The following is a 16,852-nucleotide window of genomic DNA, read 5'->3' as shown; positions in this document are numbered from 1 at the left end:
CATTTTTTAATGTCTAACTCAGTGATATACGGTTTGGCTCTGTGTCCCCACCCAAATCTCATCTTGAAGTGTACTCTGATCATTCCCACGTGTTGTGGTAGCGACCCAGTGGGAGATCACTGAATCATGGGGGTGGTTTCTCCCATACTGTTTTGTGGTAGTAAGTCTCATGAGATCTGCCGGTTTTATAAGGAGAAACCCCTTTCGCTTGTCTCTATTTGCCTGCTACCATCCACATAAGATGTGTACTTGCTCCTCCTTGCCTTCCGCCATGATTGTGAGGCCTCCTCAGCTGTGTGGAACTGTTAGCCCAATAAATCTCTTTCTTTTGTAAATTGCCCAGTCTCAGGTATGTCTTTATTAGCAGCGTGTAAATGGACTAATATACTCAGCATCTAAGGTCCATATAGCAATCAATATGTGTGTCTGACACACCTTTACCTGTTTACAGGACCTTAGTACAGATCCTGATTTAGCCAAAATGTCCAAGAACATGTGCATTCAATTTCAGGGGATTCATGGATCCCTTCAGGTAGGATTGCTACATAAAATACAGATGTTCAGTTAAATGTGAATTTCAGATGAACAACAAAGTTTTTTGTTGTTGTTGTGTTTTGAGACAGGGTGGCTCACTGCAGCCTCAACATCCTGGGCTCAAGTAATCCTCCTGTCTCAGCCTCCTGAGTAGCTAGGACTACAGGTGCACACCACCACACGTGGCTATTTTTAAATTTTTTTGTAGAGATGGGGGGCTTGCTATGTTGCCCAGGCTGGTTACAAATAAGTTTTTAGTATAAATATGTTCCCTGCAATATTTGCAGAGATAATAGATAATTATTCTTTTATGTGGGGCAGGGATCCTGAGCTTCAAAAGGACCAGTGTCTACTTAGTGATGAAGGATTTGCTGAATGAACTAATACACTTGAGTGACTCCGAAGGCATGAGCAAAACTATTGCACGGAACATACTTACGTTTCAAAACCATTTGTTGGTTATATGACATTAAGATGTGACTGGGCATTTGTATTTTTTTACTTGCTAAATCTGCCAATCTGATCTTGAGGCCATCCACAGCTTTACTAGGTTCATAGATTATAGAATAAGAATTTATATAGACTGAAGAAGATTAAGAGTGTTTCTTTATTTTTTTTTTTTTGTGGAATTATTTAATCACTTAACCCCGAAGTAGCAGGTGAAGGGTAAACTGAAAGAACTCTTTCCACTTCTTTTAGCTCTAAATATCCACCAGGACATTATTATTATTCCTGTTTTCAGGACGCACATCGTTATACAGTGACTATGAGTTTGATAGTGTCACCAACCATTATGGCCAATAATTTCCATGTTAAATTCCTAGAACAGAAAGATGTTGCATCAAATTCTTGAAATCGCAGACTTAGGAAATTAAGTTACATAAACAGCAGATGTTCAGGCTGAGGAAGGAAAGAAGTTGATACAAGTACTCCCAATTATTCAACAATCCCTTGAAGCCACCACTGTAACTAAGGGAATTGAAACACCAGTAAGTCCTATCAAGGCCACCACTTAGCCTTTTTTCTCTTACTATTATTTGTAATTCCATAATCAAGCTAGTTTTCCTACTAAGTTCTAGGGCAGGAGTTTTCTTTTTTCGGAAATTTTATTTGGATAAAGAAACACGGTCAAAAAGTTAAAACGGTGCATGCAAACGGTTATACAAAGAAAAACAAGTCTCTCTTCTAATCGTTACCCCTAGTTCCTGGACCGCGGGTTCTTAACTTGGGTTAGGAACTGCAGTCTAAGGATTTCTAGAGTAATGTGAATTTTCTCAATGCATAATTTTCAATGTGCAGATAATTTTGCTTGTTTGTGGGGAGAGGATCCAAACTTTTACCTGAGCCTTAAAAGGGTCCGTGATGCAGAGAACCTGCTGAAGTAACCGATGCGCCCGAGTGATTCGGAATGGGGGGTGCAGATATCCTGTAATAATTTGACCCCGTGTGAAAAGTCTACCCCTATCCACTCCACTCCACTTCACTCCGGGGCCGCTTGGAAAGCACGCTCCCCGTGGGAGGAATCCAGCTCTTCCTAAGTTTTCCGCCTGTCGCACTCCTCCCCTCCGGCGCGTCGGCGTGCTTTTACGTCATGACGCCGCACACGCAGCCCCGCCCCTGCAGAGATCGGCGCTGGGACGGAACCCGGGTTCCTCTCAAACCCGGAATGTGAGGCTTTGGCCTGCCTGGCCCGTGTTTTGTGTCCCACTTTTTACTCGGGCCTGCGTCCGCTGCCGCCGTCCCACAGTTTGCCCTCGGAGAAGGCAGGGCTGCCGTGCCTCCTGCCGTGCGCCCGCGTGGCTGCCACCGCCCCTCCGAATCCTCCGGGGCCGCAGAGGGGTTCGCTACGGAGGGAGGTGCGGGCCTTCGGGAGGAGGAGGCGGAGGAGGCGGAGGAGGAGGGAAGGAAGATGGCGGCCGTGGAACTAGAGTGGATCCCAGAGACTCTCTATAACACCGCCATCTCCGCTGTCGTGGACAACTACATCCGCTCCCGCCGAGACATCCGCTCCTTGCCCGAGAACATCCAGTTTGATGTTTACTACAAGGTATGCGCCGTGGGCCTCCTCTCTGCTCTCCTCCAGCAACCCCGGGGGCCGCACCCCCTTCCACGTCTGCGAACCCCCGCAGTTAACCCCTCACCCCTCGCAGCAGGCTTGCCTCCCGAAACGTCTGGTGTGGTGTCTTCGTTGCCAATGGAGAAGCACCCTATCTCCCCATGCCGTCTCTTAAGCTTTGGGGCATTGAAATCTTCCTGAGGAATCTTGTCCCCTTTTGGTGTTCCCTTCTACACAGTGGCCCTCTTGGGTAGGCCTTTTGCGTGGACTTCCTCTGTCGCGCCCCTGTCCCATCTAGTCCTTTCCTTCTAGCCGGTATCTTCAGGATATTTTCCACCCTCTCCATCCAGTTAAGTGTCAGCATCAGCTGGACTTTTATCCGTGCTCCTCCCCCGACCCCTTCCTACTTTCTCATCTCGCCGCCTTCCTTACCCGAGTGTTTTGGTGTTTTTACTTCGTGTTCCTTCGTTTCTCCTTTCCCAATTGGGATGGAGTTAGGGATTATTGGAAATGATCTGTGTGTTTTATTTGCATGTTCTTTAAAGCTTTGTTTTTTTGTGGGAGAGGAGGGGGTCTGTACTTGAAGTTGAATTAGGGATTTTGTGAAAATGGGAGTGCTGATCAACTGTTTGAAGAGGACAGGGAGAGATCTTTACTGAAAGAAAAAAATACTTTAGATTGTGTTCCTGTGTTTGAAAGTTGCAATCTTGCAGCATTCTTAAATCGCTCCCCCTCAAAAATCTGAACAGAAAGTCTCCCAAGCCACTCTCCAAGGAGTTTCAAGGGTAAGTGTCCTTAGTTGTGGACTATTTTTGCTGTGTTTTGAGAGTGTGGAGAACTTTATGGACTCAGAGCCTGCCTTTTTCTCTCCCCCACATTTAAATGTGAACACTGGATTTATTATTCAGCCCCCCTTGTCTTGAATCTGCGTCGATAACTCCTAAGTAGAATGTAATTTATTTTTTTGACCTTAAATACTTCCTCATCTGTAAGTTGGCTGGAACAGTGTAAACTGACATTTTAACAAATGTGTATGTTCTTATGTATGTACGGTGTTTTATGGCAATTGTTTTATGGGGAAGATTGCCTGCTTTCTCCACCCCTAGAATTTTTTTTTTTTTTTTTTTTTTTTTTTTTTTCAGAATTAGCAGTTGATGGACTGTATTCTACTAAATCCAGCTGCTTTGCACCAGTTCTAACAATTAAAGTGGGGTTTCCCCCCTAAATATTTGGAGAAGATTCATTTAGGTCATGCATATTATTATTTTGGATTTAGAGAAAAAGCTCCCTTTATTCCTAATCCCTTTGATACATTGATTTACCTTTGTGTATATCTAAGGAAATTTTGTTCATTTAAGATACATTCCTCCCCAGGAAGGACAAATTAGATGTGTCTTTCTCAGCCTGGGAAACTGCAGCTTTGTGTGTGCTCTCTGTCCATTTTATTAAATCATATGTAATCTTGTACCGCGTATGTAATCTCTCAGAGGAAATCATTGGGAATGTCATCAAAGTATATTTACTAGTTGAATTCGCTTAGAATACTTGAATATTTTTTAGTAACTTTCACTTCTAATTGAAGCTTTTCATTTGAAGATTATTAGTATGAACAGATGGTGGTTTTGTCAGAATTTCTGTTTCACATAGTTCACAGTTTTAATATTGCTCCTTTTTGGTACACTTTTACTTCTTATTGGGAGTATGGCATTGTGCTAAGATGAGGGAAGTGTTAAATATGTGCCTGTAACTGTGTTAAGTAGTTTTATGTGTTATCTTGTTTAATCTTCAGAATTAAACTGTGAAGTAGAGTACAGTATAACCCTGCTTTATTGGTGAGAAGGTTAAGTAATTAAAGTCTCAAACCTGATATTTAGTTTCTGAGTTCCTTGCTTTTTTACTTAGCTATCTATCTTAAGATAGTGGATTATTTTAATGAAAGATATTATAACACTAATTTTTTTATTAGCCTCTATAGAAGTAGAGTGAAAGTCAGTCCCAGGACTCTATTCTAGTCTTCAGTGGAGATAAAAGAATAAATTATTCTTTTTATTAAAATAAAAAAAAATAGATGGGGTCTTGCTATTTTGCCCAGTCTGGTCTTGAACTTCTGGGCTCAAGCTATCCTCCTGCCTCAGTCTACTGATTAGCTGAGACTACAGGCATATGCCACTGCACCTGGCTTTTCTTCCTTTTGAACACTGTATTAGCATATACATATAAGAAACTTTTTTTGTGGAGACAGGATCTTACTCTGTTGCCCAGGCTGGAGTGCAGTGGTGATCATAGCTCACTGCAACCTTGAACCGCTGGGCTTAAGCAGTCTTTCCATCTCAGCCTCCTGAGTAGCTGGGACTACAGGTGCATGCCACCCGTGCCTAGCTAATTTTTTGTATAGATGAGGTCTTGATATATTGCCCGGGCTGGAGAAACTTTTTAAAGCAATATAATTGCACACATAAATATAAGATACTCATCCCCTGCCCAACTTGTGAAAATTTTAGGAAGCTTACTGTTTATGATTTCCAATTTTCTGCACTTTAAAGCCAAGGAGAATTTCATAATTACACCTCTCTTGCAGTTCAAATTTCCATCAGTAGGCATAGTCATAGACAAAATGGTAGTATTTGTGGAATTGTAAATTTCCCTTTTCTGCTTGTTTGGTGTAGTACAGTATGACTGTGTTAATTTTTGTAATAGCTTCAGATAAAGGCACAATCATAAAGCATTAGGAGATGGGGTTATGAAATGAGTGGAAAGTAAGGAAGTAGGAATATTGACTGCTCCATAAGCAGGGAAGGGAGAGAATAGAAAGGGTAAAATATGAATTTTTTTTTTTTTTTTTTTAAAGAATGGAAGACATTAGAATATATTTGTTGGCTGAATGGCAGAAACCAAGAGAGTGAGGTTGAATATCCAAGTGAGGTGGGAAATAAGTTTTGGAACAAGGTCTCTGAGCAGGAACATGAGTTGATGAGTCTTGCCTGTTTTTGGTCTTTTCACCGTGCATAAATTAAGGTATTATCCTTATATTGGAGTTGGGGAAAGAAATCTTCTAAGATCAGAATGAAAGAATTAAAGATATAAAGGCGCAGGGCTCACACCCATAATTCCAACACTTTGGAAAGCTGAAGCAGGAGGATCGCTTGAGCGCAGGAGTTCGAGACCAGCCTAGGCAACATAAGTGAGACCCCCGTCTCTACAAAAAGTAGAAAAAATTATCCAGGCATGGTGGTGCCTGCCTGTCATCCCAGCTACTCGGGAGGCTGAGGTGAGAGGATTGCTTGAGACCGGGAGGTCAGAGCCTGCAGTGAGCTGTTATTGTGCCACTGCACTCCAGCCTGGGCAACAGAGGGAGAGCCTATCTCAAAACAAAAGTCATTAATATAGGTAAGTTTGTAAGAACGATTGTCATGAATGAGGAGGTGGGTTCATTTGCTGAGGGTAAGTGATAGGAGTGGTAGCTTTTATGTAGGAAGTCTAAACAGAAGTTGGGAATGTCTAGTGAGGTGTATGAGAAGGAAAGATAACTAAAAATATGTGAAAGAATTGACAGTTCAATAAAAATCAGAACCCTACAAAATACAGTCATATGTTGCTTAATGACAGGGATATGTTCTGAGAAATGCATTAGGTGATTTCATGCTTGTGGGAACATCAGAGAGTATACTTATACAAGCCTAGATGGTATAATCTACACACCTAGGTTATATGATAGCCTATTGCTTTTAGGCTACAAACTCGTACAGCATGTTACTTTACTGAGTACTGTAGGCAGTTGTAAGACGATAGTAAATACTTGTGTATCTAAACCAGGGGTGTCCAATCTTTTGGCTTCCCTGGGCCGCATTGGAAGAAGATAAATTGTCTTGGGCCACACATAAAATACACTAACGACAGCTGATAAGCTGAGGAAAAAAAACCTCATAATGTTTTAAGAAAGTTAACGCATTTCTGTTGGGTTGCATTCAAAGGTGTTCTGGGGACCAGGTGCGGTGTCTCATGCCTGTAATCCCAGCTCTTAGGGAGACAGAGGTGGGAGGATAGCTTGAACACAGGAGTTCGAGGCCTCCCTGGGTGATAAAGTGAGACCCCATTCTTCACAAAAAGAAAAAAAAAAGTAACTCAAAGCTGACCTAGGCCACATGCGGCCCACTGGCTGTGCATTGGGCAAGCTTCATCTAAACATAGAAAAGGTACAATACAAATACAGTATAAAAGATAAGAAATGGTACACCTGTATAGGGCACTTACTGTGAATGGAACTTTTAGGACTGGACGTTGCTCTGGTAAGTCAGTGAGTGAGTGGTGAGTGAATGTGAAGGCCTGAGACATCACTGTACACTACTGTAGACGTTATAAACGGTGTATACTTAGTCTACTCTAAATTAATGTTAAAAAAATAAAGTAATTGGACTACAGTGTCACTAGGTAATAGGAACTTTTCATCTCTATTATAATCTTTTTTTTTTTTTTTTTTTTTTTTTTTTTTTGAGACGGAGTCTTGCTCTGTAGCCCGGGCTGGAGTGCAGTGGCCGGATCTCAGCTCACTGCAAGCTCCGCCTCCCGGGTTCACGCCATTCTCCTGCCTCAGCCTCCCAAGTAGCTGGGACTACAGGCGCCCGCCACCTCGCCCGGCTAGTTTTTTGCATTTTTAGTAGAGACGGGGTTTCACCGTGTTAGCCAGGATGGTCTCGATCTCCTGACCTCGTGATCTGCCCGTCTCGGCCTCCCTAAGTGCTGGGATTACAGGCTTGAGCCACCGCGCCCGGCCTCTATTATAATTTTATGGGGCTACCTTTGTGTCTGCAGTCGGTTGTTGACTGAAACTTTATGTGGCATGTGATTGCAATGGCTTGGATTCTGAAGTTTTCTCTTCAAGGGCGTGCAACCATTTTGGTATAAAAGGTGATAAGATGAAGTGAAAGAATTGTAAGTCAGATGGAGTGATATATGCCTGTAGTCTCATCATAGCTACCCAGGAATCTGAGGCAGGAAGATGGTTTGAGTCCAGAGGTTGGAGGTTGTAGTGTGCTAGCTGTGGTTGTGCCTGTGAATACTGCACTCCAGCCTGGGCAGCAAAATCATCTCTTAAAAGAAAATTCTAGAACTCTGTACAGAGTGAAAGGAAATAGAGACGGGGCTGGGTTCTTATTCTAAAGAATGAAGTTTATGGCCAGGCGTGGTAGCTCATACCTGTAATCCCAACAGTTTGGGAGGCCAAGCCGGGAGGGTCTCTTGAGTCCAGGAGTTCAAGACTGGCCAGGGCAATGTAGTGAGACTCCATCTCTAAAAAAAGAATGAAGTTTATGATCTTTTTATTTTAACTACTGAAGGTCTATTTTGTGTTTTTTCCAAATACAAAGTCTGCCATAGAGTTAAGCTTTGTCTGGGTGAAGTGTTTCAGTAGTATGTTCTATGTATAGGTTTCACTGTTTTAATGATTTTTTTTTTTTTTTTTTTTTTTTTTTTGAAACAGTCTTGCTCTGTTGCCTGGGCTGGAGTGCATAGGCACAATCTCAGCTCACTGCAACCTCTGCCTCCTGGGGTCAAGTGATTCTCCTGCCTCAGCCTACCAAGTAGCTGGGATTATAGGTGCCTGCCATCATGCCCAGCTAATTTTTGCATTTTTAGTAGAGATGGGGTTTTATTACCTTGTTGGTCAGACTAGTCTTGAACTCCTGAACTCGGGTGATCTGCCCATCTTGGCCTCCCAAAGTGCTGGCATTACAGGAGTGAGCCACTGCACCTGGCCTCCTTAATGATTTTTTTAAAAATTAAAGTATTATGCTGAAAAGAAAAAAGAAAATAAAAATAAATACTATGGTGAAAACCATACTAATTAGGTTTTGATTTAGGATCAGAGTTAATTTTTTATTTTTCTCTGTATATTTCAGTTGTATAGCTATATACAGCCTGAACCAGGCTGAAAACATTCAGTTTTCTGATAATTTAAAAAAATTCACTGATGGCCAGGCATGGTGGCTCATGTCTGTAATCTCAGCACTTTGGGGGCCATGGTGGGAGGATTTTGCTTGAGTCCAGGAGTTTGAGACCAGCGTGGGCAACACAGTGAGATCCCGTCTCTAAAAAAAAGAAAAAATTAGCCTTGTGTAGTGTTGCATGCCTATAGTCGCAGCTACTCAGGAGGCTGAGGCAGGAAGATTGCTTGAGCCCAGGAGGCTGAGGTTGCAGTGAACTGTCATTGCACCACCATACTCCAACCTGGGTGACAGGACGAGACCTTGTCTCAAAAAAAAAAAATTTAATTTGTCTACTAAAATTATAAAAGTGTCAGAATAAATTATTGGGTCAATATTTTGCAATGGGAAATGACCAGAATGTCTTCTTTAAAGAAATTGTTTTTCTTTCTTTTTTAAGACACAAGGCCTCCCTCTGTGTCCCAGGCTGTAGTGCAGTGGCATGATCATAGCTCACTGCAGCCTTTGAACTCCTGGCCCCAAGTGATCCTCCTGCCTCATCCTCCGTGCATGCTACTACACCTGGTTAATTAAAAAAAAAAAATTTCTCCTTCCTGTAGGAGATAACAACAACAAAAAACACCTTAATTTTTTTTTTTTTTTTTTTTTTTTTTGTAGAGACTGACTGTATCTCACTTTGTTGCCCAAGCTGGTCTTGAACCTTAGCCTCAGGCAGTCTTCCCACCTCAGCCCCTCAAAGTGCTGGCATTACAGGTGTGAGTAACTGTGCCCAGCCTAAAAAATTATTTTTAAGGTAATGTACAAGTTATGAAAATGTCAAACACTGTAAAAATAAGTGGCCAGGAGCAGTGGCTCATGCCTGTAATCCCAGCACTTCGGGAGACCAAGGCAGGAGGAGGATTGCTTGAGCCCAAGAGTTCGAGACCAGCCTTGGCAACATAGGGAGACACTGTCTTTACCAGAAAAAAAAAAAAAAATTATTCAGGCAGGGTGGTACATGCCTGTGGTCCCAGTTGCTTGGGAGGCTGAGGTGGAAGGATCATTTGAAGCTTGGGAAGTCGAGGCCACTCAATGAGCTGTGATTGTGCCACTGCACACTAGCCTGGGCAACACAGCGAGAACTTCTCTCAAAGGAAAAAAAGTAATGTAAAAATAATTTTAAAATCTATCTTTACCTCTTGTCTTATCTTGCCAGCACTGTAATGCCATCTTGGCATGAAGAAGGCATTTCTAAGAATGAAACCAAAACCCAGAAGGAAAAAAAAGAAATTGATGTGTTGGAATGCATTAGAAAGTAGAGCCAGGAGCAGTGGCTCACTCCTGTACTCTGAGAACTTTGGGAGGCCAAGGTGGGAGGATGGCTTGAGCCTAAGAGTTTTAGATCTGCCTGGGCAACATAGGGAGACCCCGTCTCTACAAAAAAATTAAAAATTATTCAGGCGTGGTGGCACATGCCTGTGGTCCCAGATGCTTAGGCGGATCGCTTGGGCCTGGGAGGTTCGAGGCTGCAGTGAGTGATTATCATGACACTGCACTCTCAGCTTCCAGAGTGAGACACTGTCTCTCACACACACACACACACAAAAAGGCTGGACATGGTAGCTCATGCCTGTAATCCCAGCACTTTGAGAGGCCGAGACAGGCAGATTGCTTAAGCCTAGGAATTCAAGACTAGCCTGGGTAACGTGGCAAAATGGTGTCTCTACCAAAAACAATAAAAAATTAGCCAGGCATGGCGACATACACCTGTAGTGCCAGTTACTTGGGAGAATTGCCTGAGCCCAGGATGCGGAGGTTGCGGTGAGCCAAGATCATGCTACTGCACTGCAGACAGATTGAGACTGTCTCAAAAAAAAAAAAAAAAAATTGTAAGCACATTTTAAAAAAACACTATGCGAATGACAGCATTTGACAGATGAAGGGCATGTTTTCTAATACAGAAAGATCTAATACTAATCAGTTTGAAAAAGGCAACTAAGGCAACTAATTCATGTCCCAAAAACCAGCTTACAGAAGAGGAAATATGAATGGCCAATGAACATTAAAGGATACTCAACTGAAATACAAATTCAAATGCAAGATGAAGCCAGATGCAAGGTAATCATGATGATGATGAAAGAAAATCTGGAGGAATTAAAGTTAATTGTTACCTAGTTATAACAATTAAGGTAATATGGTATTGCAAATAGACCAATGGACCAAAATGAACAGTCCGGAAACAGACTGGCACATATACTATAACCCGTATTATGATAAAAGTGACATGGCACTATGATAGGAAAAGGAAAGTCAAATCAATGGTATTGGTTAATTAATTTCTGTATCAGGGAAGAAAATATCTTGACTTTACCTCACACCACACACAAAAGTCATTTCCAGATAAGTTGCTGATCTAAATGTGAAAAAAGTGTTTTAGAAAAAAAGTTTCATGTCAACAAAGATTAATTTGGATCTCAAAGTGGTTAAATATAAAGGAAGTGTGATAAATTGGTGCTATATTAAGAGCAAGAACATCATTAAGCAAGTGAAGAGTCAAGCCACAGAGTGGGAGAAGATATTTGCAGTACCTGTATCTGACAAAGGACTCCTTGTACACTAAAGAACTATACATTAATAGCAGAGAAAAGGCTGGGCGCAGTGGTTCATGCCTGTAATCCCAGCACTTTGAGAGGCTGAGGCAGGTGGATCACCTGAGGTCAGGAGTTCGAGACCAGCCTGGCCAACATGATGAAACCCCATCTCCACTAAAAATAAAAAAATTAGCCAGGCATAGTGACAGGCACTTGTAATCCCAGCTTCTTGGGAGTCTGAGGCAGGAGAATTGCTTGAACCCCGGAGACGGAGGTTGCAGCGAGTTGAGATTGTGCCATTGCACTCCAGGCTGGGCGACACAGCAAGACTGTGTCGCCAAAAAAAAAAAAAAAAAAAAAAAACGCAGAGAAAAATACTTAGTTTTTTGTTTGTTTGTTTGAAGAGAATTTGAATAGCATCCCAAAAGAAAATACTCAAAAGGCCAAACATTTAGAAAGCAACTCAACCTTATTTTGTCTTCAGAGAAGTACTGTTTTACTGTACACCCATCACAGTGACTCAGTGAAAATGTTAGGAAGGATATGGAGAAGTAAAAAACTCTCATACGTTGTTAATGGGAATGTAAGTTGATATGCCATTTTGGAAAAGTAGCATTATGTACTAAAACTGAACATAAACATGCACTGTAACCCAGTAGTACTACTTCAAGATATATACACTTATGAATGTTCATAGCACTGCTATTCATATAGCCCAAAGGTGGAAACTGTCAAATACCCATCAATAGAACAATATTAATAAAGAGTGGGATAATCATATAGTTGAATATTACACAATGAAAATGAACAACTACTACTTTAAATAATAATATGAATGAATCTTGCAGATGATACTAAGTGAAATAAACCAGTCACAGGAATGTGTACTAGAGATTCCTAAACTTTTTCCCTTTATGGTTCATGGCAACCCCAGGCCAAAAGAAATACCTGACAGTTCTGTTTATTAAGTAGTTAGATCCAAAAAACTTCATATTATTTATGTCCTAACAACTTAAGATCTGTTTTTTAAAATGCACAAAAATTGAAGAAAACAACTTTCATTCTTAGACAACCACCTTAACTAATGGGATGTTTGTGTGTTGGGCACTGTACAGCATCTCAAACCTTGGAATCAGATTGGATACCACCACTCTCATCTTTTTTTTTTTTTTTTTTTTTGAGACGGAGTCTCACTTTTTCGCTGAGCCTGGAGTGCAGTGGCATGATCTCTGCTCACTTGCACCTTTGCCTTCTGAGTTCAAGCAGTTCTGCCTCAGCCTCCCCAGTAGCTTGGATTACAGGTGCGTGCCGCCACACCTGGCTAATTTTTTATATTTTTGGTAGAAACAGGTTTCACTATGTTGGCCAGACTGGTCTCGAACTCCTGACCTCAAGTGATCCGCCTGCCTTGGCTTCCCAAAGTGCTGGGATTACAGGCGTGAGCCACCGTGCCCAGCTTCATCTGATGTTCCATATTGACTTTTGCATATTACTCTTTTTATCACAGCAACCACTGAAAACACAGCTTCATAAAGATGTCATTGAAAGCAATGTAGTGTAGCAATCTAGTATTTGGTATAGTGCAATGCAGATGTTGAATGTTGTTTCTCTCAAATTAAGAATATCTTGCAGTGCGTCAGGGTACCTTGTTGCAGTTTGGAAACTGGGTGTATAATACATGATCCCATTTATATGAAGTTCAAAACAGGCAAAATTTAGTTGTTGGAAGTAGACACTATCCTTGGACAGTAGTGATGATACAGGGACAGATATGAGGGGAGGCTTCTGAGATTCTGGTTATACTTTTTTATTATCTGGATGCTGGTTGCAAGTGAAAATTTATCCAGCTTCACATGTAAAACATGAGTTGTGCACTATTCTGTATGCATGTTGTACTTTGATTTAAAATTTTTAAAATAGGCTGGGTGTGGTGGCTCATGCCCTTAATCCTAGCACTTTGGGAGGCTGAGGTGGGTGGATTACTTGAGGTCAGGAATTTGACACCAGCCTGGATAGCATGGTGAAACCCCGTCTCTACTAAAAATACAAAACTTAGCTGGGCGTGGTGGCGGGTGCCTGTAATCACAGCTACTCGGGAGGCTAAGGCAGAAGAATCACTTGAACCTGGGAGGTGGCGGTTGCAATGAGCTGGGATTGCACAGCTGCACCCCAGCCTGGGCTACAGATTGAGACCCTGTCTCAAAAGAGAAAAAAAAAGAAGTTTTAAAGTAACATCAGCCTTCACCTATCAGATTGTCATGCTTTAAAAATTCAAATCACTCATACCCTTTAACCAACAATACCATTTAAAGAATTTTTCTTCCAGGAATACTTGTTGAATGTGTGGAAAATCCTATTAAAGGATATTCAGTGTTTGTTCATAAATAGCATTGTTTATGATGGCAAAAATTGAAAACAACTGTATACTAATCAGGAATGGAATATCACAGTGCATTTATAAAGAATGAGTATTCTGTATATACTAGAGTAGAGATGCCAGAACATAGAGCAAGTAGGAAGAATAAAAAGTTTGTTACAAAGTAGTGTGAATAGAATCATCTTATGTGTGTGTTTTGTTTCTGTTTTTTCGGTAGAAGTGGGGTCTGGCTCTGTTGCCCAGGCTGGTCTTGAATTCCCAGCGTTAGGCGGTCTTCCTCCTGTGGCTTCCTAAAGTGCTGGCATTATAGGTATGAGCCACTTTGCCTAGCCACCATTGTGGGTTTTTTGTTTGTTTGTTTTAAGATAGGGTCTTGTTCTGTTATCCAGGCTGGAATGCAGTGGTTTAGTCACCACTCAATACAACCTCCACCTCCTAGGCTCAAGTGATTCTCCCTAGTAGCTGGGACTTACAGGTGTTTACTGCATGCTCAGCTAATTTTTGTATTTTTTGTAGAGATGAGGTTTTGCCACGTTGTTCAGGCTGGTGTTGAACTCCTGGGTTCAAGTGATCTTCCTGCCATAGCCTTCCAAAGTGTTGGAATTATAGGCGTGAGCCACCATGCCTGTGTTTTGTGTTTTTTTTTGTTTTTTTTTTTAATATGGGGAAAATATGTATATTTATGTGTTTGCATCGAAAGAAGAATATAGGGGAACACAACAAAAGTTTAATGGTGTTTACTCGAGGGGTAGGATCGCAGTTGCTTTTTACTTTGTACATATATGCTCTATTTTTTTTTTTTTTTTTTGAGACGGAATTTCACTCTTTTTGCCCAAACTGGAGTGCAGTGGCATCTGCAACTTCCGTTTCCCAGGTTCAAGTGATTCTTCTGCCTCAGCCTCCTGAATAGCTGGGATTACAGGTGCCCGCCACCACGCCCGGCTAATTTTTTGTATTTTTAGTAGAAACGGGGTTTCACCATGTTAGGCTGGTCTCAAACTCCTGACCTCAGGTGATCCACCTGCCTTGGCCTCCCAAAGTGCTGGGATTACGGGTGTGAGCCACCGCGCCCAGCCTCAAAATAAAAATGTAGAAAACAACATTTCTTTTGGTGCATCTATCTTGATACCATATTTCTCCGTGAGAAGCTTCAGCTGTTCCTCCTCCTTTGCGTCCATCTTCTGAACTGCCCTGTTGGCATTGTAGTACAAAACCACAAGTTATCTGTCATGAATCTCGGTAGGTGATCACAAGCATTCTCGGCAACGAAGATGTATTCATAGACCACATAAGCTGTTCCTCTAATTTCAGGTGTGTTCCCTACTCTGATTTGATGAATAGGTCCATATTTCCCAAATATACATTGATTCAACTGTGATTTTGTATGGCAGATTTCTTACATACAATATCCGATTTACTTCAGGTGGAAGTCGAATGCTCACCCTCTTGGCCGCTTGCATTGCTGTCTTGGCAGGCTGATGAGGTTACTGTAGCAAATACTGAAATTCTTCTGGATAGCTTCCAAGCTCACTGGGCTTCAGGTGCTGCATAGCGTCAGGGGCAGGATATCAACACCCAAGCACTGCTGGAAGCTGTTACAGCACCCACAGAATAGCACTGTCTCATGCCAAGACGCATCCGTGTAGCGTTCCCTTTCGAATCGACTCCCAGGGCAAAAAAAAAAAAAAAAAAAAAAAATTTTTTTTTTTAAGTGAAGACTTTCAGACTTATTTCTGACACTGTATACTACATATTCAGCATTTCATTCTTTTTTTCTTTTCTTTTTTTTTTTTTTCGAGATGACATCTCACTCTGTTGCCCAGGCTGGAGTGTAATGGTGCAGTCTTGGCTCACTGCAACCTCCACCTTCTGGGTTCAGACGATTCTCCTGCCTCAGTCTACTGAGTAGCTGGGTCTACAGGCGCGTGCCATCATGCCTGGCTAATTTTTGTATTTTTAGTAGAGACGGGAATTTCACTATGTTGGCCAGGCTAGTCTTGAACTCCTGACTTCGTGATCTGCCTGCCTCAGCCTCCCAAAGTGCTGGGATTACAGGCGTGAGCCACCACACCCAGCCCTAGTCAACATTCTTGAGTTGCTAACCTGTACAGTTAAAATTAGTAAAAAGTCAGCAAAGTCAACTGAAAAAGTGTAACAGTAAGATAATTCGGTAAAGGGGCTGATTACATGTTTATAATTAAAAATTCAGTTTTTCTATGTGCAATATAGGAAGGATTATATCTGACTCAAAATAATAAAACACCTCTTTGGGAGGCCGAGGCGGGCAGATCACAAGGTCGGGACATCAGGACCATCCTGGCTAACACGGTGAAACCCCGTCTCTACTAAAAATACAAAAAATTAGCTGGGCGTGGTGGTGGACGCCTGTTGTCCCAGCTACTTGGGAGGCTGAAGCAGGAGAATGGCTTGAACCCGGGAGGCCGGCCTTGCAGTGAGCCGATATTGGGCCACTGCATTCCAGCCTGGGCGGCAGAGTGAGACTCCATCTCAAAATAGTAATAATAATAATAATAATAAAACACCTCAAGGAGTAAAAAGATGCCCAGAAGTCTTCAATAAATGTAGAAGAGACAATATTTTGTTCCTAGATTGGAAGATTTGGGGTTTTAAAGATGTAACTTTTCCCAGAATCTGTATATTCAGTGTGAACTTAATCAGAATCCCCAGAACAGTTCTTAGAACCAAGTTAAAAAAGTTAAAAATGTGTAGTGAGAAAAAATATATCTGTTATATAATAGAGGATTAAAGTTTATTAAGCATGTTCAAAACTCTTGCAAATCAATAAGAAAAGGAGGACTGAAAAGAAGTATGCCATTATGTTGACAGTGATTTTCCTCTGTAGATGGTAACATTGAGCAATTCTTTATGAAATTCCCTACATTTTCTAATGTTTTTAAAAACTAATGTTTTTAAATACTGAAATCAGAGGAAACAAATGTTTTACAGTTCCTTATCTAGAATACAGAATGAGTTTTCTTATAGAGACAGAGTGGTTTTTTTTTTTTTTTTTGAGATGGAGTCTTAATCTGTCACCAGGCTGGAATGCAGTGACGCGATCTTGGCTCACCACAACCTCTGACTCCCTAGTTCAAGCATTTCTCCTGCCTCAGCCTCCCTTGTAGCTGGGATTACAGGCATGCACCACCACTCCCAGCTAATTTTTGTATTTTTAGCAGAGACAGGGTTTCACCATGTTTTCCAGATAGTCTCGATCTCCTGACCTCGTGATCCGCCCACTTTAGCCTTCCAAAGTGCTGGGATTACAGGTGTGAGTCACCGTGCCCAGCAGAAAGTGTTTTCTTATAGCCATACTGCCCTCTCCTTCTGCCTTATGGAAACACTTTTGATTTTCACC

At 41.7% G+C, this 16,852-nt stretch overlaps 1 protein-coding gene and 1 pseudogene across 2 annotated transcripts in view; one reads left to right on the top strand and one right to left on the bottom strand.

The window, feature by feature from the left end:
- The first annotated feature begins 2,132 nt into the window (after positions 1 to 2,132).
- APPBP2 (amyloid beta precursor protein binding protein 2) overlaps positions 2,133 to 16,852 on the top strand; it is an 81,060-nt gene continuing 66,340 nt past the window's right edge. Inside the window, exon 1 of one of the 2 annotated variants that reach the window (XM_008011202.3) lies at positions 2,133 to 2,581. In XM_008011202.3, coding sequence (XP_008009393.2) covers positions 2,444 to 2,581 — 138 coding nt within the window. In that variant the 5' untranslated portion in view covers positions 2,133 to 2,443. The remainder of the gene's footprint in view (positions 2,582 to 16,852) is intronic. The other variant, XM_037993374.2, reaches the window with a different exon arrangement.
- Positions 14,553 to 14,936, bottom strand: LOC119622125 (splicing factor 3B subunit 6 pseudogene; annotated as a pseudogene).

The sequence above is a fragment of the Chlorocebus sabaeus genome, chromosome 16, assembly GCF_047675955.1.
Source record: "Chlorocebus sabaeus isolate Y175 chromosome 16, mChlSab1.0.hap1, whole genome shotgun sequence".
Classification (NCBI taxonomy): Eukaryota; Metazoa; Chordata; class Mammalia; order Primates; family Cercopithecidae; genus Chlorocebus; species Chlorocebus sabaeus.
This window is presented reverse-complemented; position numbering and strand designations above follow the sequence as displayed.